Below are 19117 nucleotides of genomic sequence, written 5' to 3' on the forward strand. Positions count from 1 at the left end.
AACTGCAGCATCGTTTTTTTATCGTTTTAATGCCATTGAAGACCACTTTTGACCAAGGTAAGCCATATTTACGTTTTTTAGCTACTTAGCTCCACATGTGATGATGTACGCTTTCGTTTATAGCGTCGCGAATGTTTATCACTGAGTGTTGAGGTTTTTTACACAGATTCAGTGTCTCCAGGACACCAAAAACGAGTGGTTGGCTGTGCATCTAGGATAAGTAATAAGGGAGTTATGAGTGAGTTTAAGTGCCTTTGTAGGTTCCGTTTTTTCGATCGAGGCTAATTCAGAGGCTGAGTGCTAGCATTGTGGGTTTTTTTTGAAAAAAAAAATTAAAAAGATCAGTTAGCTGAGTTTCTTCCCGTTACATGGATATAACACATTCATAGTTTTATTCAATATTAAGATTCCTTAGACGTTGTTTCCTGCAAATGACGCGTTTATCCGCCCGGTACTGGGGGGATGGTGTGAAACGAAAGGAATTGAAAACACCGGAATCAAAGTTATAACAAATGATCTGAGTTTACTTCTGGTAGGAAACCAAACACATATACAAGTTATACAGAGTACTCGAGTACTCCGGGCTTCAGGCTTGTGATGCGGTTTTACAGGTAGACAGACCAGCTTTCAGAAAACGAGAAGTATGGACTCCAGGTTTGTGATGCGGTTTACCGTCTTCTAGCACCAGCTTTCAACAAACCAGAAGCATTTTACACTCAAAAACAATAGTATTCATACTTATATTTCGGGGCGGAGATGTGTTGACTCTTCCTTCCCATTTTCCTCCCAAGCGAATTAGAGAGCCCCTGGGGAGGAGCTGTGTAAACTGCTCACCTTCCCCAAGTGTCCTGACTGGCTGGATTCACTTCTGGTCGAGTTCAATAGTTCTTCACCAGAATTTGAAATTCCAAAGTTCTCTAAGGTCAAAAGTCAACCTCTATCTCCGATTCGAATCTTAACTCTATTCCTTTCCCATGAGTTCTTCACATAAACCATCCCTTTTCAGACATTTAAACTTTTCTTCACCTATTTAACGATGTCTTTAACGACTCAAAAACAACATCTGTTCTTAGGGGTGATAAGGAGCGATGTAATGTTGTCTTTAACGACCTTAATGACGACATCTGGTTTTAGAGGTGAAACAGGCAAGGTTGGTGTGTGAAACACAGAATCTCTGGGTCAGTGAGTTTAAAAGTCAGAATAACATTCCTATTCTAAGTGATTATCAAAACCCGTTTGTGATTACCTAAAACAGTTCAAACAATACATGTTCACTAAAATACAATTCAAAATAATACATGTTTACTTCAATACAGTGTAGAATCATATCTTTTTACTTCAGTATCCAACAAAGCTTTGACCTGCTGGCCATTAACAGTGACAGCTTTATAACGTTGAACACGTTCCTCTTGATCCCCAATGGGCCCCAACTCTGCCCGGGGTGCATAGCAAGCGCCTGTGACCTTAGCTTGGCGTAGGGGACACACAGAAGCTATGTGGCCTGGCTGCTGGCAGTAATAGCAAATGAAATCCTTACCAGCTCCTTGTTGGTTTGGGGCAGTATAGGATATCCTGAGAACTCTGGTCGATTCTCTCTCTTTGCAGGCCTGGGCTGGTGTGCTGGTTGGTGTGTAAAAGTGGTTGAGCGTGCAGGTGCTCCTCCTCTGCGGGCGTTGATGTACTGGAGCGCCAGCTTGGCAGCCGCAAGACCCTCTGTAGGCTCATGCTCTTTCACCCAGGTCCTCACCTCCGGGTGGGAGTATCCGAAGCATCTGCTCCAAGATGATGGCCTGGTGGAAAGATTCAACCAGACACTGAAGAAGATGCTGCAGAAGTTTGTTGATGACACTGGTAAGGACTGGGACCGCTGGCTCCCATTCCTGCTTTTTGCCTACCGAGAGGTTCCCCAGGCTTCAACTGGATTCTCTCCATTCGAGCTGCTATATGGATGGGAGGCTCAGGGCCCATTGGATCTACTCCGAAAAGGCTGGGAGGCTCCTACGACCACTCCAAGTGATAGAGGAGTGGTGCAGTTTGTGCTGGAGATGAGGGATTGGTTAGCAGGATACCAGGAGGAGGCTGAAGTCAACCTGCGTTCGGCCCAGAAAAGCCAGAAGACCTGGTATGACCAGCAAGCTCAGCATCGTGAGTTCCAGCCTGGCCTGACAGTCCTTTTGCTGCTGCCCTCATCCAACAGCAAGCTTTTGACGAAGTGGCAAGGGCCAAATGTCATCACACGGAAGATGGGTCCAGTCACCTATGAGATCAATCACCCAGAGAAGAAAAAAACCAAACAGACCTACCACGTGAACTTGCTGAAAGAGTGCAAGGAACGTTCTGTCCAGGCCCGAAAAGGCATTGCTGGTGAAGGAGGTGAACTTGGATGAAGAGGAGGAGGTTGAGAATGGGTTGCCTCCCTCAGCTCCTCTGAATCTCTGGCGGAGACTCGAGGTCTGCTCACGACCTCCTCGTTGCTCTCTGTGTCCGAGGTGTTGGGAGAATCGGCCAGATCCGGGAACTCGTCCCGTTTCTGGCCCCGGAAACAGATCCTTTCCAGATGTTTCTGCATGGTGGCCGCCGTTTAGCCGGTCGTTCTCTACCTGAACATGACTGCCGGCAGCACTGCAGAGACTGAAGGAGGACAGGAACACATCATTATTATTGTTATTATTATTATATTTAAAGTGCACCTATTATGCTATTTTAAAGGGGACCTATCATGCAAAATGCACTTTTGTACGTCTTTTATACATGAATATGTGTCCCCGGTGTTCCAGGGAACTCACCAAGTGTCAGAAAACACAACCCTCTCTATTTTCCTCCATACCCAAATCTCTAAAAAAGGGGCTGCAACGGATCTGATAAAAACTGATCCAGATTTGAACACTGTCCTGACGTCAGGACGGTGGCGCTACGGCTATTGGGCCAACTCCACCAATCAGGAGGAGACAGCCACGGCCATTGCCGTTCGAAAGCGCTGGAGACGCTGTAGTACATATGTCAGGCCAGTAGATGGTGCTGTTCTCACTGAATCTGCCCAGAGCTAGAAATTGTCAAATTGAGCAAAATGAGGCATGGCTAAAATGCATGATCTGTTTGGTATATAGGTATGGTCCTACACTATATTATTCAAATATAGAATGATAGGTCCACTTTAAGGCATATATTATGGGTCTCAGATATATACAAATATATAAAAACATGTCTATGCAACACACTCTCACTCCCTAAGCGTCCAGGAGCGACGCTTGGTCAGGGTCCCGTGGCATCCAGTTGTGACGCGCCGAGGCTCCTTCAGCTTCATAAACGGACGCAAAGAGCTTTCAACTGATTGCAATGTATTCCCATCGGTGTCGGTATTTGACGCTTAGGGAAGCACGGCATTCGTTTGTGTCGGAGGCTGTTAAAGGCAATGTGAGCGTCCATTCCCATTGGATAATGGAGAATTGTACACCCGGAAGTAAGTATTCCCCTTACTGTCGATTGATTTGACAGTGATATCTCCACTACTCATCAACTCAAAAACACCAGATTACTGTATCCTTGTTAATTAAACGACATTGATAGGTTTTAGTGTACAATGCTTTTGTCACATTTTCCCCTTCAATTCTGAGAAACAAGTCGTTTTCTATGAGTTTTGGATGGCCGAAGACATTACATTACCCACAATCCTCTGTAGCAACCATAGACTGTATAAAATAATAAAATAATACATTATTCCGAGTGTGCTTGCTTTTCTCTTTGAAAGTCATCACATAACGGCATTGTAATACATGTTTCGGCTGCATTAAATATGACATATCTGCCGTAGTTAACTCTATTTATAAAGCCCTGATGACAAGACTTCTAGACAAACAGGAACTGCCGCCAAAACTGAAAACTTGATGTGGATCTTAAATATATAAGCAATTAAACAACATCTTACATTTATTTTCACACAATACGTCTCCTTGCAGTATCAACACTAATTCGGCTGACTTTTATATTTGATCCAATTGGTAGATAGGCTGTATTTACGCCATAACGGTGCACAGCTGATAGAAAGCGACACCTACTGGTTAAAGCATGTTATTGCATTTTATAATTGTATTATTAGATATTAATAGGATCCCTATAAAGTATATTCTTTACTCGTCGTTATTCTCTACTAATAGTTAATTAAAGACTTTATATAATGACTATTTTGCACATCCCATTCAAGATTTCAAGATTTTCTAAGGTTTATTGACATTAAAGACTGTATATAATGACTATTTTGCACATCCCTTTCAAGATTTCAAGATTTTCTAAGGTTTATTGACATATCATATTATACACAACTACAGTGTTGTTATGCAATTAATGAAAAACTTGGGTCGCAGGTTCCTCAACAGTGCATTACAAGACATCTATCAATATGTGTGTACCTCCACCATTACATTGTCATATTCTGCACATTTCTTATACTATCTACATACATCTTATAAGAGTATAATACATATGTATAATATCAGTTAAAATAAGTGCTTCAACATAGTTAACATTGCAGGAAAGCAATATATTAGACGTTAAGTACTTTGTCAGGCTTAATATTTATCTGTAGATACAAATTGCACTGTGTGTGCTGTGTGCTCTGCATGTGTGACGATCAAAGAGGGTTTCATCCCTCCATATTCATCTTCTATACCCCCAAAGCTTTTTTCTTATTCAAAAGAAGACCTTAACCTAAAGTATTCTTTAATGTTTAAATAAAGCCTTATTAGTTTGTCTGTTTTGCACATCCTCCTATTAATATCTAATAATACAATTATAAAATGCAATAACGTGCTTTAACCAGTAGGTGTCCCTTTCTATCAGCTGTGCACCGTTATGGCGTAAATACAGCCTATCTACCAATTGGATCAAATATAAAAGTCAGCCCAATTAGTGTTGATACAGCAAGGAGACGTATTGTGTGAAAAGAAATGTAAGATGTTGTTTAATTGCTTATATATTTAAGATCCACGTCAAGTTTTCAGTTTTGGCGGCAGTTCCTGTTTGTCTAGAAGTCTTGTCATCAGGGCTCTATACATAGAGTTAACTACGGCAGATATGTCATATTTAATGCAGCCGAAACATGTATTACAATGCCGTTATGTGATGACTTTCAAAGAGAAAAGCAAGCACACTCGGAATAATGTATTATTTAATTGTTTTATACAGTCTATGGTTGCTACAGAGGATTGTGGGTAATGTAATGTCTTCGGCCATCCAAAACTCATAGAAAACGACTTGTTTCTCAGAATTGAAGGGGAAAACGTGACAAAAGCATTGTACACACACTAAAACCTATCAATGTCGTTTAATTAACAAGGATACAGTAATCTGGTGTTTTTGAGTTGATGAGTAGTGGAGATATCACTGTCAAATCAATCGACAGTAAGGGGAATACTTACTTCCGGGTGTACAATTCTCCGTTATCCAATGGGAATGGACGGTCACATTGCCTTTAACAGCCTCCGACACAAACGAATGCCGTGCTTCCCTAAGCGTCAAATACCGACACCGATGGGAATACATTGCAATCAGTTGAAAGCTCTTTGCGTCCGTTTATGAAGCTGAAGGAGCCTCGGCGCGTCACAACTGGACGCCACGGGACCCTGACCAAGCGTCGCTCCTGGACGCTTAGGGAGTGAGAGTGTGTTGGTCTATGATGTGTTTTGCTCAAAATACCAAACAGATCATGCATTTTAGACATCGCTCATATCCCTCTATTCCAGCCCTGTTAGAGAAACGCGGATTAAGGATCCTTAGCTTGAAAAAAAAAAAAAGGAGGCAGAGCTAATGCCTGATCAGAATTCTACCGGAGATAAAGTTAAATTCTAAAACACATCAAGGATTATTTCTGAAACAGTATGGAGCTCAAATGCTTTTTCTCTTGCGGGTTTATCACAAGGTGAGTTCCTTTTTTTATTTCCTGCTTTTTAAACACATGTGCTCTCCAGTACAGGTTAGCTCTGAGTGTTAGCGAGGCTTGCTAATGTAAACAAAGACGAGATTACGTCCAAAACACGTCTGGCATTGTTTCTGATAGCAACTTTCTGTGGGTCCACCATCCGAAATTACGTCATATCGGCAGCAAATCTGTATCCGCTCGTTGTACCCCCATTTTTAAAAGATTTGGGTACGGAGGAAAAGAGAAAGGGTTTTATTTTCTGACACTGCGTGAGTTCCCTGACACACCGGGGACACATAGTTATGTATAAAAGACATCAAAAAGTGCATTTTGCATGACAGGTCCCCTTTAAGTTCCTAGGATACATTTTGATATATTGCAACATAAATATACATTTGATTTAACTACATATCAAAGAATACAACTGAACAGAATCAACATCAGTTCATCTGACACACTTTAAGCTGTAGTTAGTTTACATCCTAATCCAAAACCCCCAAAACTACAGGTGAATAAAAATGAATCTGGTTGTAATATAAACTAAAGTCTGACCTGAATGTGAGTCAACAATCACGTGACCCATTTTCAAACAGTCTGTTCAGGGAGGAGGAAATGTTTCACCAGCTGCTCTTAAACAGGGACCATAACACAGCGTTGTGAAATATAGCTATACATCTCCAGATGTGTAAAGAGATGTCCTTTATGTATTGAGAACATATTCCTACTTATGCTCAATACACTATTTGAAAAGCCTCTTGGATCAGCTGTAAAATGCATCGTCACCAAGTTAAATAACAAGCCTCAACAGTTCTTCCTCCACTCCCTCTTGGCAAACTGCCACTGACAGGTGGGACCACACTGTAAGAGAAGAGTTTCCATTTCCCAGAAATCAAAGCTGAAGTTTGTCTGAGCGACAGCAGAGCAGCAGCCGAGACAAGTCTCTGTTTCTCTGAAGAAACACTCAACTGAATCCAGCAGCTTTTTCTCAACAACACAGCAGGACTCTGCAAACACTGGTGAGTACACTACAGACACATCACTAACTAAATATTTAGTCAAAGTTTAATTAAAATCAGAAACTGACTGTATTACATCAGTTTTAAAGAATATTGTACAATATAAATGTGTCAGTTAAGATATAAACCTCAACATTTACATTAGCAACAGCCAAAAATAAAACTACAATGTAAACTCTGGTTAAGTTAAGTTAGAGAGCATACAGTCAAAGCTAGCATTAGCTTATTCTTATTTTCATATTTCCTGTATTTGAAAACATCTTTATAATTGACTATTAAACAAAGTAGAATCTAAATATTAGATTTATTGTGGACTGTCCAAAGCAAGGGATCTGGTGTTATGTTACAAGTGTTGCTTATAAAAAGGCATGACAATTACATATCTTATCTAATTTGTACACACTGTGGTAAGTAGCCTTGAGCTTTGAACCTGTTTCTGTAGTAACTGCTGTCTGCCTTTTGAAGCTGATAACGTTTACTGTTTTTAACTAGTATTAACTTCAGTGATGCTCAGCAGGAGGTTTCACTCCTCTGTTCAACAATGGCAAAATCCCCCAACAGTATTAGAGCTTACACATTGTGTTTCTTAGAGTTTAAACTGAATGCTTAAATTGGTCTATGTATGTCATTTCTAACATAAAACATTGGGGTAGTTCACATATCCGGGTTCATAGTAGGACTCTATGAACTGGCAAATAGAGAATATGTAATTAGAGTTGTGTTTTTATAAAACTTTTGTCCCCAGAGAGACATGTCTGCTGCCAGCTGTCTGCTGACTGAAGATCAGTTTCTGTGCTCCATCTGTCTGGATGTGTTCACTGATCCAGTCAGCACACCATGTGGACACAACTTCTGTAAAGCCTGCATCACTGAACACTGGGATACTAAAGTCCCCTATCAGTGTCCTAACTGTAAAAAGTTATTCCACACAAGGCCTGAAATGCTGGTCAACACTTTCATCTCTGAGATGGCTGCTCAGTTCAGACAGTCAGCTCAACAGAAAGCCAGCAGCAGCAGCTCAGAGCAACAAGTTGTCAAACCAGGAGAAGTTCCCTGTGACGCCTGCACTGGAACCAGACTGAAGGCCCTGAAGTCCTGCCTGGTGTGTCTGGCCTCCTACTGTGAGACTCACCTGGAGCCTCACCTGACAGCTTCACGTCTGAAAAGACATCAGCTGATCGACCCTGAGGAGAACCTGGAAAGCAGGATGTGTGTGAAGCACTATAAACTGCTGGAGCTGTTCTGTAAGACCGACCAGGTGTGTGTCTGCATGCTCTGCACTGTTTTAGACCACAAGACACATGATGTTGTTCCTCTGAAAGAAGGATATGAAGGAAAGAAGGCTGAGCTGGGGAAGACAGAGGCTGAAATTCAGCAGATGATCCAGAAGAGACGACTGAAGATTCAGGAGATGAATCGCTCAGTGGAGCTCAGTAAGGAAGGAGCAGACAGAGAGATAGCAGATGGTGTTCAGGTCTTCACCGCTCTGAAGGAGTCTGTTGAGAGAAGCCAGGCCGAGCTCATCGACACGATCAAAGAGAAGCAGAGAGAGACAGAGGAACAAGCTGAAGGCTTCATCAAAGAGCTGGAACAGGAAATCTCTGAGCTGAAGAAGAGAAGCTCTGAGGTGGAGCAGCTGTCACGCTCTGAAGACCAGCTCCACCTCCTCCAAAGCTTCACGTCCCTGAACGCTGCTCCACCCACCAAGAACTGGACAGAAGTCAGGGTCCGTCCACCTTCATATGAGGGGACTGTGAGGAGAGCTGTGACTCAGCTGGAGGAGACGCTCAGTAAACAGATGAAGAAGCTGCTCTCTGAGGTGGAGCTGAAGAGGGTCCAGCAGTATGAGGTGGAGGTGACTCTTGATCCTGATACAGCAAATCCCAACCTCATCCTGTCTGATGAGGGAAAACAAGTTAAAGATGGTGATGTGAGGAAGAAACTCCCAAACAATCCAGAGAGATTTGACAAGTGTCCTAATGTTTTAGCAAAGCAGAGTTTCTCTTCAGGAAGATTTTATTACGAGGTTCAGGTTAAAGGGAAGACTGACTGGGATCTAGGAGTGGTCAGAGAGTCGATCAACAGGAAGGGAAAGATCTCACTGACTCCTCAGAATGGTTACTGGACGATATGGTTGAGGAATGAAAATGAGTACAAAGCTTGTGCTGACCCTCGAGTCCGTCTCTCTCTGAAGTCTCAGCCTGAGAAGGTGGGGGTGTTTGTGGATTATGAGGAGGGTCTGGTCTCCTTTTATGATGTTGATGCTGCAGCTCTGATCTACTCCTTCACTGGCTGCTGCTTCAAAGAGAAACTCTACCCATTCTTTGGTCCCAGTCTTAATGATGGTGGTAAAAACTCTGCCCCTCTGATCATCTCTCCTGTCAATCACACTGAGTAGAACAACCATTTGATTTTCTACAGAAAGATTCACTCTCACTAAATGTAATAAATGTATTCAACTGGGGAAGTACATTGTACACATTGTTAATTTTTCTGAATCTGATCACATATGGTTCACCTTGATGAGACGCATACAAACACATAAAATACTGATGAGTATGTTCTAATGTACTCTAGTTTATTCTACGGATTGCACTCCCTGCTGTCATGAGTTGAAGTGATCAGAAAACTATTTACTCAGAAATAAACTTTTGCCACTTCTTTATATGTCAGGGGGACAAGACAAGTATTTATTGTCTCAGAATTGTGTGTTCAAAAAGTGTTTCATACTTGCAGACATTACTAGTGGAAGTAATGCACTCCTTTTTCATTAGTAAAATACTGTATATATACATTTATTTTTATAATTTTTAATTTAGGGAAAAATGTATGGGTCTCTCTGGTGTGTTTTAATGATTAATGATTAATTCTTGAATTACATTATATTGGTACAAAATGTATTTACAGTTACTTTGAAAATCAACAATATCTGATCATTAAACATTAGGCTGCAGTGGTTTCACAAACCAGGGGAATTAAAATATTACATCTCAGCTGTCTGTTGTGTTATGTTAATTGTATTTCGTCCACCTCTCTGCACACTGCTTGTAAAGTTTGAACAAAGCCTCAATGGATTAAAAAAAAAGGAACAAAGAATGTTATTTTTTGTGTTTTTAATTGTACTTACTGAAGTAGAGTTTTCATTAGATCTCAATTTAGGGAAAGTAGCTTAAAAAAAATGTACTTAACTATTTCCATTTCTACTTAACTACGTTTGTCTGATAGATTTGGTTCTTCTGAAGCTTTATAAACTATTTAAAACCCTCTTGGATCAGCTGATCATAGATATTAAGATTGCTGTATATGTTTGTTAGAAATAAGGCCATCAACTGGTTAGCTTAGCTTAGCATAAAGACTGGAAACAGGGGAAGACAAAGCCAGCCTGTCCAAAGGTAACAAAATCCACCTATCAGCAGCTCTGAATCCAGTTTGTTTAATCCATACCAAATCAGAGGAGTAAAAACATCAATAAGACGTTTAACAGGGGATTATGGGTCGGGCTATTTCTTGACTGGGACCAAAACAAGTTGCCAAGTTGTTTTTACATTTCAGTTATCGTACAGAGATATATTAAGTACACTTAAATGTGTATTTTGTCACTAACTATTTCCCCCATTTCCTAGCATATATGCTAAACTAAGCTAATCTAAGTGTCTGATGGCTGCAGCCTGTGTCAGTGAGAGCGGTCTGACTGGTTGGACTGCTTCTAATGATTATGATCTCATTCTTCACCTTGAACACACTCCAGCACTGCCTGTACAGGTGAGACTAACTGACTGCAAACGTCCCGTCTGACTGGGAGATAAATAAAGGGTTTTGTAAATATCAAAATTGCAGGAAATATGCTTGTAAAGTCTATTTTATTAATGCCCTGTTTAGAAGATGGAGCTTATCATTTGAAATGTCATTATTTTTAAAGAGGTGGATGGTGAATAATATTACAATTAAAAATGTTTCACTCACATCATGACTTTGTTTTTTATTACAGTACACGTTTTCTGAAATGTTATGTTTAAATATACTAACGCATACAGAAACAGCACAGAAATGTGTACACTGGTTAAAACCAGGATCAAATTCTTGTTTTATTGTCGACTTATTAAAGTCAAAGGTGTCACGGCCCAAACTGTGTCCCTGTGTATCCCTGTTTGTTCCCCTGTGTGTGTGGAGGGGGTGTGGTTCTATTTCGTATATGGCTTCGCCCTCTAAGGCTATCGCTATTGGGTAATCCCCCTGCGCACCCGCGCAGCACTGAAACACTTGTAGTCCACGCCCGCCCGCAAGGTGGGCCCCACCCTCGGGCTCCCTTCCGGTATAAATAGGAAGGAGGCCCGACAATCTGCTCCCTCTTTTTCTTCAGCACCCCGTTACTGAAGCACAAGAGACACGTAGTATATCCGAGAAACATGAGCAACAATTGTGTTAGAGATTGTCCCTCATGTGGATCCGGCTATATCATGAGCTATGATCAGCACACAGAATGCGAATCCTGCCTGGGGTCAGAGCACGCGTACGCGGCTCTCAGCCAGCAGGTCGCATGCCAGCACTGTGCCCGTCTCTCCTCGGACGACAGGAAGCGTAGAGCGGACGCTCTCGCTGCTGCGACCGAGGAGGACGATTGGCCCGTCCACGGGCTCGTGGACGGCAGCCTCGTGTCTCTGGAGCCGAGTGCCGGGCAGGAGTCGGACAACTCCTACCCCATCTCCCTCCACGGTTCACCGTATGGTTCTCCCCTCCCTCCTCTCCCCCGGACGGGGGAGACAGAGTCGGAGCAGGGTGTCGACTTGGCCGAGCACGCGGTCCCCTTCTCCGTCACCACGGCGCTGCCGGCGATAGGTGGCATCTTGGTGGAACTGCCAGGGATCATTTGCAAGGCGGCCGCCTGCAGAGGTCTCCCCGTTCCCCTAGCTCAGGAGAGGTGTGCTCCGGACGACATGGCCGGAGTTTTTTCGCGGGTGCAGACGGTCAGGAGTGACCCGATCTGGCCACGCTTCCCCGCCATCAGGAGGTACCAGGAGGGGGCGGCGGCGAACCCGAGGACCCTGAAGGCTCCGGTGGCCACATTTGTTCCCCTCACCAAGGTGGAGGGATTTACAGATGCTGGATTCCCAGCCACCCCTTCGCTGGAGCCGGGCCTGACGGCGTTTTTTGGGGTGAGGCAGGCCAACATGATCGCCAGACGGCGCCCTACGTTGGCCTCCCCAGGGACCAGTATGTCGCCCGCCAGGCCGACCGGGTGCACCAGTGTGCCTTTCAGGCGTCGGCGTCGGCGAACAACATCGCGCTGCTGTCCAACTCGGTGGTGACGCTGGTGGAGCGGTCCACCACCTTGGCCGCTGATGAAGCGGAAGAGATCGCCAAGGCTGCCAGCACGGCGCTCACACTGTGTGCGTCTGTTGCTGTCTCCCAGGCTAAGATCGCCGCGTGGGTGACGCAGATCCAGCGCCACCTCTGGCTGCAGCAGGCGTCCGTTACGGAGACGGCCAGAAAAGTGCTGCTGGATGCTCCAATCAGCCCGGACGGGCTGTTCGGACCCCAGTTCCACGCCATGGTGGAATCCATGAAGGCGGCTGCGGAACAGGCGGACGACATCCGCCAGCACGTCAGCTGGCTCCAGCCTGCTGGGCGGCCACAACGGCACCAACGCCCGCAGCAGCCGCAGCAGCCGCAGCGTCCAGCCCGGCCACAGCGGCAGGCGGAGAGGTCTCAACCGCAGCCGCGGCGTCAGCGCCCGTCGGCGGCAGCAGGGGCTCCGCCCCGCGGCGTCAGCGCCCGTCGGCGGCGGCAGGGGCTCCGCCCCGCGTCTCCGCTCCCCCGCCACCCCAGAGATGGAGGGGTCTCTCGGCGGTGAGTCAACGGGGAGGGAGGCACTCCCGCTCTGTGTCCGCTCCACGTGAGCCTCCAAGAAAGCAGAGCCGCCTTTGACGTGTTGGGGGGGATAGTGAGGAAAATAAAATGAGTTCATTTTCCAACTTTTTGTCTGAGTCATCAGTATCAAGTGTTTCTCACATATCCTCCACTCTGTGTAAACCAGCTGTCTATAACCTATCGGTTAGTAGCCAGCAGGGTTCGTTGCGAAAACCTGCACTTTTTAATCTATCGGTTAATAAACTGCAGAGTTCGCTAACTAAGCCAGCTGCCACCAATCTGTTGATTAGTAGACAGCAGGGCTCGCTGCAGAAGCCTGCTGGTTTTAACCTATCGGTTAATAAACCGCAGAGCTCGCGGCATTCCTCTGTCCGAGATACGTCTCCTACACACGGTCATAATAAACCCATGAGCGCCGTTATAACGCCTCATGTGGTCAACACTGCATACATCTCCATTCATCCCCTGAGCGTGTACACGCCTCATGATGAGAGCCAGAGTGAAACGCAGCGTGTGGAGGCTCCCTCACAGCCCTTTCGCTCCAGGCCCACCTTGGGTTGCCTCACAGGCAGCAGCGGCAAGGGCTCTGACGTGGCTCGTCGCCATGACGACCACAACACATCTCGACCATGTGCGCCCGCTCTCAGAGAGTTTCTCAGAGTGGCAGCGCGTGTGTCTGATGGACAGATGGATCAGCAGGCTGATCAGCAGAGGGTACACCCTGCAGTTCGCCTCCCCCCCCCCCACAGTTCAATGGGATACAGGAAACACTCCTGTCATCCCAGGAACAGTGTCTTGCGCTCCAGGCAGAGCTGCGGGAATTCCTGTTGAAAGAGACTATTTCCAGGGTTCCTCAAGGGGAAGAAAATCAGGGGTATTACTCCCGCTATTTTCTTGTCCCGAAAAAGACAGGGGGGATGAGACCCATCCTCGATCTGTCAGTTTTCAACAAGGTCATAATGAAAAGGCCTTTTCACATGCTGACGATCAGACAGGTGCTGGAGTGTGTTCACCAGGGGGACTGGTTCACATCGATAGACCTGAAGGATGCTTACTTCCACGTAGCCATCATCCCAAAACACAGGAAATACCTGCGTTTCTCATTCCAGGGAATACCGTACCAGTACAACCGTCTGCCGTTCGGTTATTCCCTGGCTCCTCGCACTTTTTCGAAGTGTGTAGAGACGGCGCTGCAGCCGCTTCACAGAGGAGGGATGAGAGTGCTGTTTTACCTGGACGACTTGCTATTGCTAGCTCGATCCAGAGAGGAAGTTGCTTTACAGACGGTACAGCTCGTATCACATCTGTCAAAGCTGGGTTTCATCATAAACTGGAAGAAGAGCTGCCCTCCTCCCTCCCAGAGTATTATTTACCTGGGTGTGGAATTGAACTCAGCCCGCATGAGAGCGCGACTCTCACAGCAGAGAGTGGAGGCACTGACAGCTCTTCTCCGACGCGTCACACCTCGCAGCGTGGTGACAGCCCTCTCCGTGATGCAGCTGCTTGGCATGATGGCAGCTGGTCACGTGGTGATTCCCCTGGGTCTCCTTCACATGAGGAGACTCCAGAGGTGGTTTATTCGCCTGCGCATCGACCCCGTGCGACAGAAGAGGCGCATGGTGGCCATCCCTCCTTCCGTGGGTTCAGACTTAACCTATTGGAAAAGTCCCCACGTCCTGCCAGCGGGTGTGCCCCTGGGCAGAGTTACGTCACACATCTCGGTGTTCACAAACGCATCTCTCTCAGGGTGGGGAGGAACGTGTATGTCACAGGCAGTGGGGGGACAGTGGCCGGCTCACATGTCCCTCCACATAAACGTGCTGGAATTGCTCTCCGTACGGAGAGTAATCCAGTATTTTGCCCCGTTGCTACGGAATCAGCATGTGTTGATTCGCACAGACAACAAAGCCGCGGCAGCCTACATCAATCGCCAGGGCGGAGTACGCTCAGCGCAGCTTTTGAACACAGCCAGGCCGCTGTTGATCTGGGCGCGCGCACACTTGCTATCCATCAGAGCAATGTATGTTCCCGGCGAACTGAACAAAGGGGCAGACCTCATGTCCAGAGGAGGTCCTCGCCAGGGGGACTGGAGCCTCCATCCCGAGCTGGTCTCCCAGGTATGGAGCCGGTTCGGGAGAGCAGAGGTGGATCTGTTCGCCGCACGCGGGAACACGCAATGCGCCCTCTGGTTCTCCCTGAAAGCGCAGGACCACCCCCCCCTGGGGGTGGACGCGTTCGCACATCGACCATGGCCCAGGGGACTGTTGTACGCTTTCCCACCAGTCCCGCTGATCCCTCGGTTCCTGGACCGAGTGCAGGAGGAGCGACTGTTAGTGATCCTAATTGCCCCGGAGCGCACGGGCGCTTCCTGGTTTCCATGCCTACAGCGTACGCTGTCAGGCAGACCGTGGGAAATTCCGTGGCGCGGGGACGCTCTCTCGCAGGTGGAGGGAGCGATCAACAGTCACCCTGTGATAGGCCAGCACTTTTGGGCATGGCCCCTGAACGGGAACACTTAGAGGGGCTGGGCCTCTCTCAAGATGTTGTACTGACCATTCAGGGAGCCATGGCCGCGACTACCAGAGCGTCCTACACAGCCAAGTGGACAGCTTTCCAGCGTTGGTGTGTAGAGAAAAGCCTGGACCCCATTACGTGCCCCCTGCCTCACGTGCTGTCATTCCTCCAGCTGTTGTTGGACAGGAATTTGGCTTTCAACACCATCAAGGTATATGCTGCTGCCATATCATCTTGTCATGTGGGTTTCGGGGTCGGGACGGTGTTTAGTCACCCCCTGATGAAACGTTTTCTGCGAGGAGTACGGAGACTCAGACCTGTGTCACGCGCACTAGCGCCTCAGTGGGATTTGGCTTTGGTGTTACGCGCACTAAGCAAAGCCCCATTTGAACCTTTAGATCAGGTTCCCCCCTTAAGATGTTATCAGCCAAAGTAGTACTACTTTTGGCTCTAACATCAGCAAAGAGGGTGAGTAATTTGTCTGCTCTCTCTTACCCCATTCACACCAACGGTGTTTCGGGGCGGGTTCGGTGCTGGTGCTTGAAAAGCACCGGGTTTTCCTGTTCACACCGCAGCGGAGCAGCCTCTAAGCTCCGGAATCCGGTTCGTTTCGAGCACCAAAAAGTTGTCCGTCTAGATGCAAGAACCGCATACGTCACGCTTACGTCGGAGGGGGGCGAGATTAACCTGAGCTAACAGTTAAGGCGAGTATGGCAAATAAAAGTTGTAACAAGCAGTAGTGCTGAGCAAAGTGACTAGAACGCAACCACACACTTGTAAAAAAAAAAACACGCTTTATAAAGTCAGGCAACACTAACCAGGCTTCGTGTGATTCTGTTTATTTGTACCTTACTTTGACCATCCGTTCGCTGTTATTGGTCATACAGACATTTTGTTTGTTATTATAGCAGCTATCGGATGGAATCAATACATGGGCTGCACAGGTTGTCATGTCCGACTATCACAAGTAGAATCATAATGAAAAATACGTCGGTAAAAAGTGCCTGTAGAAAACTGCTTAGCAAGTAGTCAGTTTAGCTTCGGTTGCTATGCTAACATCACCCATGTTATACCAGAGAAACTTTCATAACAGCGTTGTGATGCCAAACAGCGTCAATTCAGACTGACACCAAACAGCGTCAATTCAGACTGACACACATTCACTTAAGGGGAACTGGGGATATGTATCAGCTGCTTGTGTGACAGTCAGACAGTGAATACTTTAGAGCCGTGTGAGCTAACCCGGAGCTAACGGGAGAATACACTCGTGGAAGAGCAGCCGGCCAGCACAACACACTCTCACTCCCAACGCGTCCAGGAGCGACGCTTGGTCAGAATTCCGTGGCGTCCAGTTGTGACGCGCCGAGGCTCCATCAGCGTCATAAACGGATGCAAAGAGCTTTCAACTGATTGCAATGTATTCCCATCGGCGTCGGTATTTGACGCTTAGGGAAGCACGGCATTCGTTTGTGTCGGCAGCTGTTAAAGGCAATGTGAGCGTCCATTCCCATTGGATAACGGAGAATTGTACACCCGGAAGTAATTATTCTCCTTACTGTCGATTGATTTGACAGTGATATCTCCATTACTCATCCACTCAAAAACACCAGATTACCTTTGTTAATTAAACGACATTGATAGGTTTAAATTGTGTACAATGCTTTTGTGTTTTTTCCCTACAATTCTGAGACAACTTGTTTTCTCTGAAATGTGGAGCGCCAAAGAGACTACACTACCCACAATCCCCAGCTATTGTTGTGACGACTTTTGAGTTTTGGATGGCCGAAGACACTACACTACCCACAATCCCCAGCTATTGTTGTTACGACTTCTGTCCGCTTTGCGATTACATTACCCACAATCCTCAGGTACCGTCGTAAAGACGGCATACCTTTGCACTTTACGTGACCAAACCTGGATGAGAGAGTCGCAGTTCTTCAAAATCAAGGTAAGAGCATGGGTAACACATAGTTATAGGAAATAAACTTAGCCACGAATAATAATAATAATAATAATAATCTAATCGGCGCCAATGTTGCTTCTGGCACCTTTCTGAGGGGTATAGTAACTAAATAATATAGGGTATTACCTAAATATAACAAATGAACTCGCCTGAGCTAGCTTGCTAGCTAGCTAGCTAGAACACGCACTGCAATTTCTCCATAGAATTTTGGAAAATAGCTCGAAATAAGGTCTGTGGTTGACACACATTTAAGAGACGGATCACGTTTTGTTCAGCCGGATAATCTCCACTCTACTAGGGTATTACCTAAATATAACAAATGAACTTGCCTGAGCTAGCTAGCTAGCTAGCTAGCTCAGAGACGGATCACGTTTTGTTCAGCCGGATAATCTCCACATGTCTACTCTGCTTTTATAATTTTCGAATCGTAAATCTATTAATAATACTTTGTATACATGTGTTTTTAGTATTAATAGTAATAATACTTTTATAATGTTTGTACAAATTACTTATTTAAATGACTGGTGGCAGTGATTTTGCTGTGCGATGGTGTGAAAATACCTTTAATGACAACAGTAGTAAGCATTAATTGGTTATTAGCCAAGTAGAAAATTGTAAACAACAACAATTACACTGGCATTGTTATTTTATTTTTGAGTTTCTAAATTATGTTGTTTTCTCTCAACAGATCCTGCAATTTGTTCTCCAAAAAACAACCCTTTGTTTTTTCAAACTCCAAACAACCCAAAGGCACTTTTAAGAGCCAAGTCTGTCTTGTTAAACTGTCCTTGCTGTGTTGTACTTGATAGTCTCTTCCTATCTCTCTATTTATTTCTCTGTCTAACTCTGTTGTCAGTCTTTCTTCTGTGTCTCTGTCTGTGTCTCTTCACTATAATGAGTGATTCTGATCTTGAGGATCTCCTGAGAAGCGCAGATGAGCTGGTTGAGCAGAAAGAGTTAAGGGATGACCTACGGAGTGCTGATGATTTGCTTTGTAAAGTGGAAGTGGCAACAACAGCAGCAGTAGCAGTAGTAGCAGCAGCAGCAGCAGCAGCAGCAGCAGCAGCAATGCCAGCAGTGTCAATGATGTGCTGGAAGAAGAGAGACAGTGAGGGAAACTTGATCTTTGCAAGACCACGTTCAACCCGGAATGTCTCAAATCAGGGTCAGTATAAGATATATATTTCTAGGCACTTGAGTATATGAAATGAATGAAAACATAACTCTTGGTAAGGGAAAAGTATTACAATTTAATGGTATAAAATAAATGTTTTTTCTGATACAGCTGGCTGCAGTCGTAACACTGATCCCCCCGTTGCTGCTCCTGACCCTGACTGTGATCTGATCTTTGCTCCAGCTATCGCTCCAGAGACTGTTGGTATGTACTTCATTTGGTCTGGTTAGCCCGAAACACATATTCATACTTGTATCTTTATGTGATACGTACTTCATTTCTAAACTTCATAATTTGCTAGAATTAAGAACACAGTAGTTACAGCTTTCAAAACCACTCCATCCAGTATGTTTTAAAGAAAACTAATCATTGTGCTTTGGACTTTATTGTACCGTTTTAACAGAGGGGTTTCTACGAGATCTCCAGCAGTCTCTGAGCGATACTACAGGAGATGAGGTGGTAGCACAAACCCCAAGTGCTTCTCTGCTGGCATCGACCAACTGGAGCACTCGAAAAAGTTTTTTTTCAGAGAGCTGGAGGGCAGCGAGACCACATCTGGTTAACACCGTAGTGGCCCAAGCAAATGTGGGAACACACATTTGCCAACAGTGTTGGAGCAAAACGTCTGTTGTCCGGTGCCGGGATTGCCGACCACATCCCTTCTTCTG

General features: G+C 45.5%; 1 protein-coding gene across 1 annotated transcript; it reads left to right on the forward strand.

Moving 5' to 3' along the window:
- The first annotated feature begins 6763 nt into the window (after positions 1–6763).
- Positions 6764–10026, forward strand: LOC117479706 (probable E3 ubiquitin-protein ligase TRIML1). The gene is made up of 2 exons (XM_034126793.1): positions 6764–6930; positions 7676–10026. The coding sequence occupies exon 2, from the start codon at positions 7682–7684 to the stop codon at positions 9326–9328; it is 1647 nt and encodes a 548-aa protein (XP_033982684.1). The 5' UTR covers positions 6764–6930; positions 7676–7681; the 3' UTR covers positions 9329–10026.
- Positions 10027–19117: the final 9091 nt, after the last annotated feature.

The sequence above is a fragment of the Trematomus bernacchii genome, unplaced genomic scaffold, assembly GCF_902827165.1.
Source record: "Trematomus bernacchii unplaced genomic scaffold, fTreBer1.1, whole genome shotgun sequence".
NCBI lineage: Eukaryota > Metazoa > Chordata > Actinopteri > Perciformes > Nototheniidae > Trematomus > Trematomus bernacchii.

Excerpts from the sequence above, each read along its gene's own strand:
- LOC117479706 (XM_034126793.1), top strand. The coding sequence starts at position 7,682 with ATGTCTGCTGCCAGCTGTCTGCTGACTGAAGATCAGTTTCTGTGCTCC.